The sequence below is a fragment of the Lampetra planeri genome, chromosome 20 (assembly GCF_965212315.1).
Source record: "Lampetra planeri chromosome 20, kcLamPlan1.2.h2, whole genome shotgun sequence".
NCBI lineage: Eukaryota > Metazoa > Chordata > Hyperoartia > Petromyzontiformes > Petromyzontidae > Lampetra > Lampetra planeri.
Genome location: NC_136126.1, coordinates 11,955,478 through 11,974,124, shown reverse-complemented (window position 1 = coordinate 11,974,124; position 18,647 = coordinate 11,955,478). Strand labels below are relative to the sequence as shown.

General features: G+C 44.9%; 1 protein-coding gene across 6 annotated transcripts in view; it reads left to right on the top strand.

The window, feature by feature from the left end:
* The window catches only part of LOC144724456 (ras GTPase-activating protein nGAP-like), a 589,022-nt gene that overhangs the window by 543,289 nt on the left and 27,086 nt on the right, over positions 1-18,647 (top strand). For all 6 annotated transcript variants that reach the window (XM_078603594.1, XM_078603592.1, XM_078603590.1 and 3 more), the window contains 2 exons: positions 12,177-12,321; positions 13,514-13,658. In XM_078603594.1, coding sequence (XP_078459720.1) covers positions 12,177-12,321; positions 13,514-13,658 — 290 coding nt within the window. The remainder of the gene's footprint in view (positions 1-12,176; positions 12,322-13,513; positions 13,659-18,647) is intronic.

Sequence of the window (18,647 nt, the reverse complement as noted above, 5' to 3'; positions counted from 1 at the left end):
TGTTGCACGGAAAATGTTTTGATTGACTACAATGTGACGATCATCTGGGTGGGCAGGGTGTTGTGTCGTGTGTAACGCTCGTGCCTCACGGCAGGAAATACCTGGGTTCGATTCCCGACTTGGGCGCCTTTTCTGCGTGGAGTTTCTATGATCTCTGTGTTCTCGTTCATTTGGGATCTCTGACCTGTCATAGCCTAAACAACATAACAATGTAACTGGTATTGGGCAAACAACCCAATGCTAAAAACAAATTACCTGCACGTACGTTACTTGGGATTACACACAGCAACATCGTGAGCCACTGTGAGAGCTTTGCAGGACCCCCCTCACAAAGAGTCTTGAGACTCGGTGAGGCGTTTCTTGGTAAACAAGCATAATACTATCATTAGACCTCCTTTGCCAGTCCCAAAATATAATAATAGGGTTTTTCCCCTTTTTTTTCTGGCAACAAAACTGAAACTTTTTACAAGGATTCATGTCTGCATACTTGCAGTCAAAATGCAAACAAAAACACACTGATAATATATGCATTGTCCTGTATGTGATATTCAGACAATTTAATCAGTTTCAAGGACAATGCATATATTATCATTGTGTGTTTTTGTTTGCATTTTGACTGCAAGTATTGTGGTTAATGCAGACATGAATCCTTGTAAAAAGGTTTCAGTTTTGTTGCTAGAAAAAAGGGGAAAAACCCTATTATTAAGCATAATAGTAATTAATAATAATGTCATCAACCCCAGACAGATGGTTCTTCACCTCTGAGAGGAATTTGAACATCATGTATTCTGCTATTCCAATTCCATTTGGAATCCCCTGTGATTCTGAGAGTGGAAACACAATTCCAGGCTGGGAATCATGAGAATCGCCCAGCTCTGTGACGCAATGTATGTGATATTCAGACAATCCTTGGGCTTTTTCAGGATTTAGTAGCCAAACCAAGGTTATCGGCAATAAATTGTGGCGATGATGTACGCCTTGCGCCAAAGTCACACAGCGCATTCCGTGTTTCAGCAGCTGTCCCTGAGGCAGTCGTATCTTCTCTTCCTCCTTCTCGTATGGATGTTGAACTTTTTTGGCACCGTACGTATACAACCGTGTTAATCGACCGGAGGTGCGGGGGGAAGGACAACAAACTAAACACAAAAAGCAGTTCTGAAGAAATGAGTTTTCAATCTAGATTTAAAAGTGGATAATTCCAGTGGCTTCCTAATATCTGTCATCTACCATAGATCGATTCCAGCGTTTATTTCTCAGTATTTTCCGAGAATGTTTGGCCTGAACTTTGAACCAATAATGCCCTTGCAGTCTCTCGAGACGTCTTCCACCGGAATACTGACTCCGTGATGCCGATATCCCCCTGCTCGCTGTGCGTGGCGCGAGTGTATTTTTGCAAGTGGTTAAATGCTCCACTCCCCTTTTTAAATCGCAGCATGGGGTGTAATTATAGCGAGGAGCGAAGACAATGAGCCATTTGCATACAGCCTGCGTGCTGGCATTGAGAGTGATTCCTATGCTAGTGCAGACAAAGCCAATTGTGTCTTTTCCAGGCAATTTAATTGGAAAATGTCGAACAATAAGCAAGAAGCAGTTGTGCAGAAAAAAAAGATTTTTTTAAGAGGTACAGTATTTCAATTTAAATACAGAACTGGGACAATAATTTGCTTTGCACAGCTTATCTTACAGTAATGCAGTGTATAACTTATTTATGAGTTGCTACTTCAGATGATTCGGCGAAAGGTTTAGCTCATAATTTAAATTTTTTATACATATCTATTTCAGTGCTGGATTATAGTGGATATGACATTTTAAATTACGCTAACTACTTGTCATATACACTGGCTATCGGAATAGCCCAGGAGAGTAATTGCAGTGGCTATCACCGAACCTGTTTCTTTTTTCCGTGAGCTGATAGTGTAATACCTGCAGTCGCTTTTCGGGTAAGGGCCCACTGAGAGCACCGTTCTATTTATTAGCAAGGCCTTCTTTTCCTCTGCCGCAAAGTGCACTGCTAAAAATCCATCGAGATCATTCACAGCAGCCTGCCATTGTACCTCAGTCCAAGGTCAAGATTAAAAGGTAATTAATTTATAGCTGTTTAACACGTAGGCTGTCGCGACCAATATGATCCATAATACAGGTTTTTTTTGGGTTAGATCGCGTCAATATATAAATGCGTCGTTAAACCCGCCACCACCCGACACAGCCAACTAGTAAGGTTTGTCACGTAAACAGAACGTGGCCAATTCGTTACTAGTACAGCACACCGGTGTGTTGGAGAGCAAAGCCACAACATTTACAATCCGAGTACTTTGCTCTCCAACACAGCAGTGTGCTGTACCATTAACGAATTGGCATGTTCTGTTTATGTGAGAAACATTACTAATTGTCTGTGTCTGGTGGTGGCGGGTTTAATGACACATTTAAATATTTACGCGATCTAACCCAAAAACAACCTGTATTATAGTTTAAAGCTCTGTCGGTGGTCAGCGCAGCCCATCAATCTTGGTTAGACCTCCCAGACAACTGGTTGTTATATATATGTTATTACAAATCCTTCACCTGAATGATCCCTTGAGGTCGTACAACTCATTTGTGCAGGAGTGTTCTGTGAAATTGATACTTACAAAGCAAACATATACCTATAATGATGTGTTTGCTATGGTGTGAACATGTTGTATCGTGGTGTATCTTGTTCTGTGTGCTTCTATCTGCAGTTGTGCACACAGAGTCCCCACAATTGTAAGCTCTGCTTCATGCGTTTATATTTGGCTTCGCTTCCCAATTTCCCAGCGTAAAATGGGCTTGTCGGTTCAATGGCAGGCGATCTCTCATTGAAAGGAGATTGCAGGGATTGTGTGAGAATTAAAAGTTCGGGCTGGGTCCACGTTCTCCTGTGCCATGGGCGCTATTTGTGCCGTTTCACTCGGAAAGCAACAACCGAGAGGCGATAGCGAAGGAGAAAAGGAGAAATACACGGCACGTGTAGAGCCCTGTACCATGAGCCGCATTGGCGAAAACAAGGCGATCAATGCCAGAGAAAACATTTAAGAACTCCCGAGTTTTATTTTTAGTTGCGAGTCCAGTTCGGACATCGCAGAGATGATGGAGCAAGACTTTGGTGTCTTAATTAAAAAAGCAGTATAGGTGAATTGCTGAGTAATAGTTGTAATTGCCAGCAATTGTTGCCACTTTACCGCCCTGCCCCAACTGGACATCTGTGAAAAAAGAGCTTCATAGCTCATCGGATTCCTCCTGCCGCCTAAATAAACGTTCTGATTCTGAATCAATTTGCGTTAGAGTAGGGTGTGTTGACTGTTGTGTGGAAGGGAATGCCTCTCAACTGAATTTGTATCCAGCTTATGGTGCGAAACCGAGGGGTGCTTATGCAGCACAATGATGTCCCTATTGGGCAAGGGGAACCCACGCTGCTGCGTTTGCTCCGGGTAAACAATCCCTGGGGATTAGACTGTCACGTGTAATTGGCCACCTCGCAGCAGCAGAAGGCACACCGGTTGCCTGAGCATTTAAACTGGGTCACCCCAATGCAAGACATAAATCATTACAGTTGCCCAGCTATTTCAAGTAATTTTTGCAGGCAAGAGGACGCTTCCCATGCCTCTGATATTGAGCGCCATCATTTCTGTACGGTGCAACCGAGATCGCGCCGAGAGGAGTGAAAAGCACCATTTCCACGGCACAACTAAACCCACTGCGGTCCCGTTCGCGCTCACACTCACGTAAATGTATCGTTTTCCCCGCTCAAACTTTAGCGGCATTATTCTATAGCAGGCTTTTTTTTCTCCTTGCATTTTTTTTTGTAACGCCACTAGAGCTCAGACTGGGACAGTCTGGCAAAAGCCAAATGAGCCTTGGCATACATTATTGATTGGTATGAGATCCCTGTGGCTGTGATTGAGATGCATCGGCCATGCATTAGGAACACTGGCTTAACCTAATCCTTTTCTGTCATCCTATAGAGAAAAATGGGCATCTCAGACTTTTTAACAAAATGCTTTTGCAAAAAGAGTGTGCGTGGTGCTGCAGTCTATTATGAAGCCTGGGCAAGTGCCCCCATTGACGCAGGTTTTAGCCCAAGGCACTGCCTCCTCTAAGATTGCAAGTGCAGTAGTTTTTTTCTCCATGCCTCACCTCAACTTTCTCCATCTCTCACCGCGTCTCGGGATCACTCTATCTCATTCTGCCTCTCTCTATGTGTCTCTCTGTCGCTCTCTGTCTGGCTCTGGGTATGTATCCTTGTATCTTTGCCTCACCAATGTATTTCTGTGTCTGTTTCTCACAACATCTCTTTGGTTCCTTTTCTCCCTGCGTCCCCTTCCTCACTCTCCTTGCCTATGTTTTTTTTCCCTGAACCGTGCTGGCCCCGTGGCATTGTAACTAGTTCCAGGGTCAGCCGAGGTGAAAGTGCACGGCGGCGCATGATGAACGCGTGCTCAGGAGCACAGATAGCTACTGGGTCAGCCCAGAAAGGGCCTCTGTAGGAAGGGGCAGGCTCATGGCTTAGCCCATCCGACAAATCGTGCTAGCGGCCTAGCTAGCACGATTTGTGTAATCACAATTGTATAGTTTGGAGGTATTTTTTCAGGATTCGGGATCTTTTGGCAAGGCCACTTACATTCTATGTCTAGACAGGAATGCACTTTATTTCAATATCGTATCTATTATGCACACGTATTTATAGATTATATATGCAATTGAGAGCATACAGTGGTGTGAAAAAGAATAAGCGTAAGCATTTTCCACGTTGGGTAAATATAGTAACTAGTCTTGTCTAATTAGTTGTGCTTATTTATTTATTAATATTCAGCCACAGACATCCATCAGAGAAATAACAACACGGTCATGAACATTACTCTGATGAGGACCAACATTGCAGTGGAATAGTTGCTCATGGACACGACATTAAACAAGAACGTTGTGTTGTGTTCTCTGAGGAAGCGTTGTGGTGAATGCTGAAGCATCTGTCATGCTTTCCGAGGAATGTGCTCATTAAATTCTAACTTAAATATCTCTCGGCAATGGAAAATCGTGACCGTAACTTGGATCTATTGGATTTAAGCAGCAACACAGAGATTTTAGTCTTTTCGAGGCTGAAGTTCACATCAGGGCATTCTCCAAGGATTCTTTAACTGCGTTGCCGTGAGGTTCGTTTCATCTCTTGCCATTTTTATGGCATTTCATATGTATTAATTCAAAGAGCATCGTAAACAACGCACCGGGCAATGTTAAAGGTAAAGGCGCAGCCTTTAACTGCTTGCTGGTGCAACTGCTGGTGGAAGGACTTCCACTGGAGGGAGCTCTCCAGAGCCTCTCTAGAGCAGTGGTTCTCAACCGGGGGTACGCAAAATTATATCATACATGAGAGTTATTGGTGAATAATCATGTATGAATCTGCCAATTTTAAATAACTAGGACAACGTGTAAATCCACGTGGTAACCTCGAGCGACATAAAATACCTTTATAAACTCGGTGATCATAAACAATGTGGTTTACAAGAGTAACCACGCGTGCAGAGCGCCCGTTGGATGTTTTTTGTAGTCGCTTGCAGTACTAGCTAGTCGGTTAAAATATCGATGTCCTTTATTTATACATTTATTTCTCAAGGGGGGAGTGGGGGGGTACTCGGTTGAAACAAAATTCTACAAGAGGGGTCACAGTAGCCAGAGGGTTGAGAACCACTGCCCGAGAGGGTATCCTGGAAGAGGTGGGAGTGACCACACTTTACCCCACCATTTGGGACCTGCCCATCGACGAACTGCGGTGGCACCCATTTATATTTGCTGGGCGGACAGAGGCGGTCGGGATTAAGGAATGTTCCCCGGGAGATCAAACGGGTGACCTCTGAATTACAAGGCCGTGGTGCTAACCATTATACCATGGCAGCATCCATCAAATGGATAAACATCCAATACCGGTTGACAATACCTTCATGATGATTTTTATTTATTTAACAAACACCGCCTTTGTGACAAATGTGTCAAATGATTTTCGTGTTCATATGTTTTGCATGCAAAAGTATTGAATTTAATTTTGAGACTGAGAACAATCAGCACCTCCTTTGTGCCATGTGATCAGCAATGTCTCGTGTACACCAGATTTTTTCTTTGATTTCTCACATGAATGGCCAAGGAATTGAAAACAAGTGGAAATGAACTTGCACAATGCCCCTTTGTAAATTAAATGTATCTAGCCAGCTGGTTTTTTGTGAGAGTCAAGGTATTTACGCAAATTAGATTCATGTCTTGTAATCATAGTTCATTTCGTTATTACGATGGGTTATGTTGATCGTCTTCATTGAGACAAGATGAGTGTCGAATGATTAGGAAATTCTGTTTAGGTACTGGGGCCGGGAGGTATACAGGGGAATGCACATTGAAGGGTATAGGGTGGCAATATGGTACAAACACATTAAAGAATATAAATGCCGGCATAACTACCTTGTTCAGCTCTTCGCAGTGTTTGTTGTGAATGGCTGTCGTGGTGTTTTCTCCATGTATATACTGCACGTGTGTTCAAGTGCCTGTGGATAATGTGCTTTTGTCCTCGGCTCATTTGAAGCCAAACAAACTCTCGTGACCCATTCTGTAAGAAATAGATCCGAATGAATATACGTTTAACCATGTTGGATTTGACGGACACCATCGTGACTAGTTGAATATTAAAGCAAGAGTACGGCCTGCCATGGCCAATAGTAGCACACTTCGCTTAATAAAGTGGATTGTAATGGGAATTGAAATTGTAAGCCCCATTTATTTAGCAGTAATATCATGAAATTAACCAGAGTATTGAAATATTACAATGCGTGACTTTGGAATTCTTAACATGGTTTTTGGTCTTTGTAAATTAGATTTTTAGTTTATTTATAAAGAAATCCATCTATGGACAACTGTGACACATAACAAAAAAAAAGGGCTGAGGAAGTTAATGCGTTTACAGTGTTTGAATAAATCACATCACTCCAATTATCCACAATACTGCCATGAGTTAATTGAAATTTCACAGAGGGTGTCACGTTACTTATGAAAATGGAATCCTTGTGAAGGGACATTGGTGCTGATCACTTTGTTAATGAACAAATTGAGTTCAACAATGAATTACATGCCGATTAATCCAAAATATTACTCATCAAAAATACCTCTCAATCTGTCAGGGGTGGAATATTTTATTATTAGTAGAATTATAAAACTTAAACTTGCAGCCAACCTGTATGTGTCATCTCGATCATAGTTTGCAAAATCAAAAGTGACCACAACACATGCACAACACTTGAGCTACACTTGGCAAGCACTGTCTATCCCCATTTGACCGACAATGACACACACACATCACTGGTGTGTGCTTCGCTCTCAACCCCTCTTGCCTCTTTGTGTGCTGTCAAGACGGGCGCCCCTTCTGTGCTCTTACTTTTAGGTAGTGTTGGCAAACTTTTTTTTAAATGGACAGTCAGTCAACGAAAATGGTTGCCGGTCCCTGAAGTAATTTATTCTCAAAGAATTCGGACTAGCGGGATGCTGCATAACTTGAATTACATCCCCCAAAACCTCAGTGCCCTTGAACAGTTTTAAAATGTGTTTGTGGTAGGATTTCAGTGACGTGGTATAGAAACACTATATAATGCCACGCTGCAAGAAGTGACTGCTACATTAAATAAATGCAATTATTGACATTCCTGACATGCGTACAAAATTCAATTGAGATCTGAACACGCGTTGCTGTGCTATCAGTAGCCATGAGTAATTGAGAGCAGCGAGTGACGTCACTGAATGCACTCATCTTTGAACTTGTCCGTGGCGCTGAGGTCCCACGGTGTGCGGAGTTGATTTCATGAGAATCCATTATTCACAAATATCTTACCCTGACATGTGGGGAGGACTTTTCGATCACCTGCCTCTGCCAGGAAAGGCCCACTGAGCTATGTAGCTCTTTTCCAGAAGCGACCTGGCCACAAATGAGAGCTCAACGAAGTGGCTTATTACGTGAAAATTTACAGCAGCCAAATACTCAATGCATGTCGATTCTAAAACCCGAGGACCCGGAGAAGAATCCACACAATCACGGGGAGACACGCAAACTCCAAATATACAGCAGGCGTTAGGGGCGGGATCAAACCCATGACCTCCTGCATACCAGGCGATGTAGTTAACATCTCCTAGCCACCGTGGGAGTAGCCGGACACCAAAGGGAGCTTTAATCTGCCGTGCGTCTACGTCTTCAGCATGTGCACACTTCAATAAAAAAATATTTTCGGTGCTTCCTTCTCATGCACACACGCCTCTCAGTATGACCACCGAGTTATCCGGTTGCCATTGACTCTCAAAATCATAATCAAAGCAGGGATTGTTTCTCATCCAGTGAGAGGTTGAGTATGCGGATGCAGAAGATGCCATTTTCCCGAGGTGGGACCACGTGCCTTGTGGATGGTGGACTGGGAGTGACGATCAGATCCTCCGTATACCAAAAACACAACACATTCGTCACTAACAATGCCTGCTAATATACAATCGCTCTCTCGCTGTGAGGAAGGGCCATCGCCCGACACGTCACCGATTATCTATAGTGTTATTTTCTTTTCCTTTTAAGCACACGGCATTATTTGGCGAAGCACAATGAGCATTTGTTGTGTGTGCTCCATCATTGAGAATGCAATTTTCACCAAATAATGAGTTTCCCTTATGCACCAGGACTTTCATGGCTACTCGGCGGTGTGTTTGGCCGCTGCAGCTCGCCCGCACTTTGTCGTGTTTCCATTCTCCCCCCCCCCACACCGTGTTGTCTCCCCACCCCCATTTCTATTGCATTGGGTTTAAATTTTTTAGTTGCTTTTATCGTAATAAAACGCGGGCACGTTAGAGCACGGTGCAAGACTCGCACAACCCGGTGTGGACATCACGTCGGGGAGAGGATGGACATTTAAACAAAGGGTGGGGCGGGGGGCAGTATAACTGAATAACCTTGAAATCAAAGTACATGCAGGCGGCCGATGTGCGTTGGTACTTTCCCTCCACTATTCTGCTCCCGCTTCGTCCCCCGAGGGGGTTTCACCCCCCTCTTTTTTCGGTCCCTGTCTCCCGGGCCCTCTTCCATTGCATCGTTACGTCCGCGCTCTCCTCGCACCGTTGCCCCACTGAAGCTGTGATTATTTCTGCGGCCTTTGTAAAAGCCTCTTGAGAAGCAATTGTATTTAAGCACAAAATAAATTCAACTCTGTATCCTTTGCAACGGGCCCCAAACATCCTCGATTAACCGTACAAAATGCACAGCTCTGCATTAGTGCATTCGGAGAACTAGACATTGTTTAGATGCACGACGTTAATTGGGCCTTTTGGCGTTTCTCTCGAGACCTGATAATGAAGGCATATGTAGTTTTATGTGCCTAGATCGTGGATACTTATCTTATTTGTTGTAATATTACTAATTAAATAAGTTACTCAGGAAAGCTTACGTGAGTCTCAAGACTCTTTCAAGGAGGGTTCGCTTGGGATGCTTGGCCAGTTACAATAGTGAACGCGTGGCATCATCAACAGCCACGATCTATCCGCTGCTATATCTACGGTACCTTTTTTTTGCCAGTATCCAAAATGATGAAAAATAAGAATGGGCTTTTCCCTTCCTGGCAATCAAACAGGAGGTGTGAAGATATTCAAACACCACATATATTGTACCTTTTTCAAGGCATCAAGGCTGCATTAATGCATTAATGGCAGACTTGATGCCATTAATTCCAACTTGATCCCTTGTAATAGCTATCTATCTATTTGGTGTTTGAACATCTTAACACCTCCTGCTTTATTACCAGAAAGGGTGAAACCTATTCTGACTTTTCATCAATCCACTGCTAGACGAAGGCCTTCCCCAGCCACCGCCATCTCTTGTGATTTTTACGATGCATCGGAGTGCTTGGCATGTGGCGGGAAACCGGAGTACCCGGAGAGAACCCACACAAGCGAGCGTGTAACATTCTAATCTCATAGGTAGATTTCAAGAATCTCTTTCTATAGTGTTACCTCCTGGCCACCTTGCAGTCCGAACCCTACAGAACCTGTCATTCGCGAGCAGTGTCCCATTCGGTTACAAATTAGGCTTGACCCTGCATAGATTCCAAGATTTGATGAGATCGGGTGCATTCAGGGTGATTTTTGTTCATTGGAATTTTGATCGTTTTTCTTTTGCTGTGAAGCATTCTGATGTCTTGGGCAAAATTCACACATTCCTAATGCTATTGAAATTCAATACCCTATCTCACAATGAGACTCATTGGGTTATATTTTCGCTGACCTACCAGATTACATTTTCTTGCAGCACTACCACGTCGTGTGTGTGTGTGTACCCACTCCGTGTGTACACGTGTGTGATTGTTATTTCTCACGCGGGGTGCACCAAGCACAACCGAGCGTGTTGCGTTCGGAGAACCGATGCATGTGTAATGTACTTGGATTTAAATAAAAACAATTGCTCCCCTTTCCCCTGTTCCACCACTAACTTTAGATGCCATGCTGCCCTGAATGTTAAATAATATCATCTTCATCATCAGGGTTGTCAGTGAGCACCGTTGATCGTTCTAATTGTAGAGTGTTGTGTCAGCAATGCCTGTGATCCAGAATTCGTGTTGGGTGCAACGTGCTGAGATTGATGGCAGCACAGGGTTAGACAAGTTGTAACACTTGAGCCTCACAGCAAGATGGGCCTGGGTTTGATTCGTAACTTTTGCGTGGAGTTTGTATGTTCCCGCTCTGTTTTGCGTGGGATTCCTCCGCGTTCTCTGGTTTCCTCCCATAGCTCAAACGAATTTTTACCCATACAAAATAACTGGCTTTGGCCAAACATCCCATTGGGTGTCACGGTGGCGAGATGTTAACTACCTCACCTTATATGTAGGAGTGCATGGATTCGACCACGACCCTGAGGCCTGTATATTTGTAGGTGGCATGTTCTCCCTGTGGTTGAGGGTTTTTCCTCCTGTTTTTCTCTCCACATTTAGAAACATGCATTTAGAGTATTTGGGCTAAGTCGCTTCTGAAAAAAAGCTATATAGCTCCGTAGGGCTCTTATTTTGTAAAGTAAAAAAAACTTTGGTTTAATAGTTTTACACAGATTATCTGAAATTAACTTGGTTGAGATTAGACATAGCAGCAGCAGCAACATCGCCGGCAGCTGCGAAAACCTATCAGGACCTGCCAGTAAACGAGTGTTGCTTTCCTGGGTAATGAGCATCAAGTACTAATCAGTGCGATACCATTCCACCACGTCGTTACAGTAAAATCCTGATGTAAGCACACCTTGGGAACAATGCCAAGTGTGCTTATATCGGGAGTATGCTTGTATTGTAAGTTTATTTCGCCTACACCCCACCAATGTAATGTAAGGATGTGTTGCTTCCACCGGAACTGTGTTTATATTGGGTGTGCTTATATGCAGCTTCGACTGTATTACCTATAATAAACTAAACAATTTTTATTTTTTACCAGGTAAAGCCCACGGAGCTATATAGCTCTTTTTCATAAGCGACATGGCCACAAATGATAGCGGAACGAAGTGGCTTATCACATGGAAATTTACAGCAGCCAAACACTCTAAACTCACGTTGATTCAAGATGTGGAGGGAAAAACCGGAGGAGTCGGAGAAAAATCTACGCGACCACAGGGAGAGAGACACGCCAACCCCAAATATGCAGCAGGCATCGGGGTCGGGATCGAACCCACGACCTCCTGTATATCATTCTAGATTCGAATTTTTCGTGACTGCAAGGATCCATATTCTTTGGTTCTTTCGGTAAAGTCACGTAGATGAAAAAGTAAAATAAAAATAAATACCTTTGCAACACAAGCAATCATCATCAGGTGTGACAACCACAGCAATAACATTTTTACATTGTGGTTGTCACACCTGATTGCTTGTGTTGCAATCGAAACGTCGTGATTTTTTTTTTTCACCTACGTGACTTTACGGAAAGAACCAAAGAATATGGATCCTGTATACCAGGCACGGTAGTTAACATTGTCCCGAGGTGCAGGCGTAAATCCGTCGGGCTCCCAACAGTGATATTGCCCTCGAGCTGAATTCACACGCCGCCACGCGCCCCCCCTCCTTCCCGCCCCACACCCCCACCAAGGCGTAACGCTTGTGCGCTTGTGCCGTGCCGTGCGGTGCGCGCAGGAGTTTCTGGCGGAGCTGGTGATCGCGGAGGTGACGCGGTGCAGCGAGAACGAGCACCTTCTCTTCCGGGAGAACACACTCGCCACCAAGGCCATCGAGGAGTACCTCAAGATGGTGGGCCAGTGGTACCTGCACGACGCCCTCGGTATGTTCGAGCCCTCAGTCGTCACCGCCCGCCGTCTGTGCCTGCTCTTCCGCTCCCAGCCTACCGGGGGAGTCGTTACGCGAGACTCGCCGTAGTTGCCGTAAACATTCAACTCTCAGTTGTCCGGGATAATCGTGGGCTCGCAGGGATGAACAAAAACGCGGATAATGCAAAATGTGCGTAGCTCAGGCGAGAAGGCGTTTTTCTCGTTCGTCTACATGTAATAGGGGTGAAGATGTATCTATGTATGATGAAACTTCTTTCGCAGCGTACCTAGCCGACCGTGCTAATCAGAGGTGCAGGGGAAGATACCAAACAAAGCACAAGAAGATATTCGAAAGAAATGAGTGTTCAAATTATGTTTCTGTTGCTTCTGAGAGTTATCGGTTCACTTGTCCGCGTACAAGACAGGATTCGACCCTCCTGTCAAAAACCATCTTCGTTAGTGGCAAGGAAGATTGCATCCCTCTTGGCAGCAGGGAGCAATTTGCATCAAGTCACCAGGACACACATTTGGATTTAGGAGGTTAGAAGACACTCGTCTGTTTAGGCAATATGGTGCCATTTACAATATAGCAGGCATATCTTACATTCGGCGTTTTCTGTTGCTTGCACAGCAAATGGAAAAATGTCCCAAGCTTATTCCGAGACGGAAAGTGTTTTTAGCTATTTCTCATTTTTAATTGTACATTATTTTTAGCTTCTGCCGAGTTCGTAGACGTTGAAACTGACTTGTGCTTATCAACTCCATTGCTCACGGCCTTGCTATCATCTGTCTGGAAGGATAATCGAGAATTCATAATTGGTGCAGTCAGCATTATATCATTTGAATTGAACAAGCCCAAGTCCCCGAGCGATAATCAAGTACATATATATGTACGTATGTATGAGGGCACTAGTTTCAAAGCACACCACAATGCTTCTGATGTTTTGTGCAAATGTAGCTGACGCTGCAAAAAGAGTGAAAATTTAAAGCCAAGCTAATATTAACCTCTTCTCTCAACACGACTCCCAGCACTTTTCCCCCTCCCGGAGATAAGCAATGTGCGCTACGTAAGTTGGCTCTGTTTTTGAAGGTCAAAAAAAATAAAAAATCTGCGAGAGCAGCAGTTCCCCTTCAAAGACGCGACGTCGCCTCCGGGCTAAAGTTGCGCGCCGTGCTGCGTGCGTGCCCGTGCTTTTGTCGTTGAAGGCGAGTTCGTGCGAGCGCTCTACGACTCTGACGAGAACTGCGAGGTGGAGCTGAGCAAGTGCTCATCCGCAGAGCTGGCTGACCACCGCAACAACCTGCGCATGTGCTGTGAGCTGGCCTTCTGCAAGATCCTCTCCTCCTGCTGGTACCAGACACGCACGCTCGCCATCCCTCTCCACCACACGACCATCCCTCTCCAGCACCCAGCCATCCCTCTCCACCACACGACCATCCCTCTCCAGCACCCAACCATCCCTCTCCACCACACGAACATCTTTCTCCACCACACGACCAGTCGCTGGCACGAGGAATCGTCAGAGGCTGTGGCGTAGCGTACGGCGTCTGGAGACAGACCCAGCGTACCACGTTTCCGCGGGTGTGCGACGTGGCTCCCCCTGCCGTGCTTTCCACTCGTACCGCGTGTTTGTTTGTTCGGCGCGACGTCCGAAGTTTCGCTCCACACGCTGGGGAGCTTCTCCATGCTGAGCGGCACGTGGCAGCGCGCAAATATGTCGGAGAGCTGTGCGCGCTGCTCGCCGGCACGCAGGGCGCATGCATGGCACTGGCCCCCACGCAGAAGCCTGCGTGGTATATACGCACACACACATGCAATGAATGTTCAAAGTTGCGTATAAACACAGAGTTATTTATATAGGAACACATTTACACATGGGACCATTGAAGGATTTATATAGCCTGATACTTATGCATATTTAGTGTATATGTCTGCCCAAGCACAGACTGGGATCGAGATGAAAGACTACCTTTCCACGTTTAGCGTTATGAGCTGTCAGGGCTAGTTATGTTATTGAGCCTCTTATTAAGGTTGACACAGCAGTATTGCCAGCACTGTGTCTGCATCTTACCCGCTGCCTTTGTCTCCCTCGGTACTTCTGCTAACTTATTGCATTGGGAGCTCGTTTAGGCTGCGTCGAGCTGTGAGAAACCCAGGCTAAATTATACAGAATAACCAATTACCAACCCAATGGAATTAAATACAGTGAGAATTAAATATAGTTTATTGGGCAGATTGTGCAGTGCTCTATCCACCGTGTTAATCACTCTGTAAACCACTGCAATTCATGATAATAATACAGCTGGGTAAGATCGCGTGAATATAAATGTGACATTAAACCCACAACCACCCAACACAGCCTATTTGTAATGTTTATCAGGTAAACAAAACGTGCTAATTAGTTACTAGTTCAGCACCACCGGTGTGTCGGAGAGTGAACCCACAACATTTACAATTTCAGTACGACGTTTCGACACATTTATATTCACGTGATCTCACCCAAAACACCTTTATTATGGATAATATTGGTCGCGAAAGCGGCGAGGTTGGTTCGGATATCACTCATCGCTGATGCTGCGGCGGCCGGAATTTTTACTCGGGTGGGCGGAGATCATAGTGCAGCACGCCAGCCGCTGCGCTTGCCGAGCTGCTGTGTGAGTGGTGACTGTGAGATCACCGCTAGCCCCAAGCTGCTGTGTGAGTGGTGACTGTGAGATCACCGCTAGCGCCAAGCTGTTGTGTGAGTGGTGACTGTGAGATCACCGCTAGCCCCAAGCTGCTGTGTGAGTGGTGACTGTGAGATCACCGCTAGCCCCAAGCTGCTGTGTGAGTGGTGACTGTGAGATCACCGCTAGCCCCAAGCTGCTGTGTGAGTGGTGACTGTGAGATCACCACTAGTCAAGCTGCTGTGTGAGTGGTGACTGTGAGATCACCGCTAGCCCCAAGCTGCTGTGTGAGTGGTTACCGAGCTATCACCGCTAGCCAAGCTGTTGTGTGAGTGGTGACTGTGAGATCACCGCTAGCCAAGCTGCTGTGTGCGTGGTGACTGTGAGATCACCGCTAGCCCCAAGCTGCTGTGTGAGTGGTTACCGAGCTATCACCGCTAGCCAAGCTGCTGTGTGAGTGGTGACTGTGAGATCACCGCTAGCCCCAAGCTGCTGTGTGAGTGGTTACCGAGCTATCACCCCTACGACGTCTCAACACACATATTGCGCACACCCGCACGAGCGTCACACCAGTTCGAGGAAAAACAGATGACAATTCTTGTGCATTGAAACGACAATTATTGCTGTATCTATAACCATAACAGGGTACAAAATAGAATATACTGTATTGATGTTAAATAGAATGTTGACATCTTTTCAATCTCAACCAGATATTCTTGTTCACACTCTGGCTCGGTTTTTTCTCACTTTGTTTATGGTTGTATGCATTATTCTGTTATTGTAGTGAGCTAACCAAAGCCAATACCTTAATAACCCCCAACAATGACCTAATCTATTGCATGTTTAATGGAGGGAGGGCAGTATTAGAGCAAGATCCATCATTTAAAGTAATTTTTGTGTTTAGTTTGTTGTCCTTCCCCCGCACCTCCGATTAGTATGGTTGGCTTGCGTACTGTGCGAAAGAAATTCAACGTACATAGAGCAACAGCCTCGACTCACAACACTGAGAGCACCTCCCAGCCAGCAGCAGCAGCAGCAGTCTACATTTTTATTGCAGCTAATGAAACAAGTGCTTGCCCTTGGAATTAAAAGCAACATCTATTATTGCAGTAAAAAAATACAAAGCAGTTTTATTTGATGTTTTCTCATCAGTGCCAAATGAGTGGAAATGAAATTGTTTTTGTTTCGGTAATTGCTCTTGAGAAAATTTGCTATTTCACAGAAGCAGATTGTTAATTCTAAGATGCAATGTGATTGGAGCTTTGGACAACCTGCACAACTCATAACTGTGAAATGTATACACGTATAAAAGAGCTTCTACTCATAGCTTCTTCTCCGTGACAATGTGGAATGTCCATTGCTGGCTGGCTCAAAGTCCCAAGCACACTTGAGTGTGGAGGCATTTAACCTCTTGTGTCTACTGTACAGTCGAGCACCAACACTCCACGATGAATGTCGTGGACCCTGTAATCCGTGGCACACCGCGAAAATCACTCCAAACGTCCGCGCCAGAAAAATTGCGGATTTTAGGGAGTTTTTTTTAGCCGCCATCAAAAAATCTGTGGAAACTTCTTGGATGTGTGAGATTTTCATCCCCTGCCGATTACTTAAACGTTGACGCTAACCGTGAGGGCGTTGCAAAGTGCTTGGATTTGCGAATTATTGGATGACAGATTTTTGGACTTGTTTATTTACAACGACGCAAACTCAGACTGTCGTCTGTGACGTGTCAACAACCCAGTGAAGGATCAGAATAGGTACAGACAACAGCACGTCGCTGAAGTTGCACATCGCTTGGGGACGTAGCCCAATTCTCTCATGTTCTGCAGCACACTGAGAGTTAAATAAAAAAAATAATGCACAACAGCAATGCACAATGAAGCAGATGCGAGCATCATGCTAGAGCTATTACCGTTTTATAAAGAGTTGTTCCACAATGTGCTCAATACACATGCAAGTTATTAATTGAAGTCGTGTGTTCAGTATCACACGTATTCTGGCGAATGGCCACAACCACCGGCAGAAGATAAAAATGGGTTGTCTGAAATGATGAAAGGCTCCAAAGGAATACATTTATTTACTTTACTGGAAGTGCAAAGACAATTTTCAGCTGACAGCAGGAGACCATTGTTCAAGTGTGAAGGAGGCTGCAATGGCTGCTATCATTGCCCTTTTGGCAGTGCAATTTAGAGCAGGACATTCCGCGTTTGCCCATTTGAACACAACCATAAATGAACAAGAGTGTTTTTTATTATTCATCTTAATAAAATAGACGATTGAAAGAAATTGGATATCCCTGTAGATGCCATTACACTGGGATTGAATTCCCAGCGATTTGCCAGTGGTTTGGATCTGCAGCTGTGCAAGGGAGTGCAGCTCATAACAATGCAAGCGAGGATCTTGGAGATGCAGAGATAGTAGGGCATTCATTGTCAGTTTAACACGTAGGCTTCCGCGACCAATATCCAGAATATAGGTTTTTGGGTTAGATCGCATGTATAAATGTGTGGTTAAACTCGCCACCACCCGACACAGCTAATTAGTAAGGTTTGCCATGTAAACAGAACATGCCACTTGACTACTAGTACAGCACACCGGGTGTGTTCGAGAGCAAATCTACAACATTTACAATCTGTTGTAACGATGCATCGATTCAGCCTGTGTGGAACTTGCATGTGCTCCCCTTGTTGTGCTTGGAATTGCTCCACGTTCTCCAGTTTCCTCTCAGAGCTAAACAACAACAACAAAAAACTTCATACAGAGTAACTGCTAACGCCCAAACATTGCAATGTAAAAGTATTACCAATCAATTGGGATTTCATATATATACGGCAACATTGCCTCCTACTGCGAAAACATGACAGGACCCTCCTGAAACGGAGTGTTGAGACTCTGTGAGGCTTTTGTGGGTAAACAAGCATAGTTTTAGCAATGCACGTTCATTATTAAGGCTCACAATACGTGCATAGAAGCTGGCGTGTAAACGATGAAACAAGAAAATTGAAGGCAATGGGGAAATTACCCAAATAAGCGCGGAGACATGCATGCTGAGAGACAGGAGGAGGAATCAATGGATGGGAGCACAAACACGAATTAGAGGCATCCTGTTGAACGCTGAGAGAAAGAAGCAGGCTTGGGCAGGGACGCATTGCGGGGAGGAGGTATAGTGAGTGGGAGATGAGCCGGGCGATGGAGTGACAGCGAAGAGAGGGAGTAACACCCAGGATGCATCACGTTCTCAATCTTTGCAGTCTCTCTCTGTTCGTCCTCCTCCTTGCGCTCAATCCACGCTTCCACTCGTGTTTTCTTCTTGCCCCCCCCCCCCCTTCACTGGAACAAACTTCTCCCTCCACATTAAGCAGTCGCCTTCGTTCACAAGTTTCCGCTCCTCACTTATTTTCCCTTGCTCACCCCACAACCCCTTAATCTCCCCCTCACAACCGCCACCGTTACTGTTCCCCCTTCATGTTATCATTACACGGCTTTCAATCATTCCCCATTCATTCAATCCATTCATCATTGTTTACTCCATCAGTTTTGCTCTTATCGAATTCACGCATCACAGATTATACATTAGCCCATTGCTTCCTCTCATCATATTTCATTCACCTCATCGCCACCTTTACATTAACACTCTGTACCGTTTGTTAATTTTCTGTAAAGCGCCTATGGT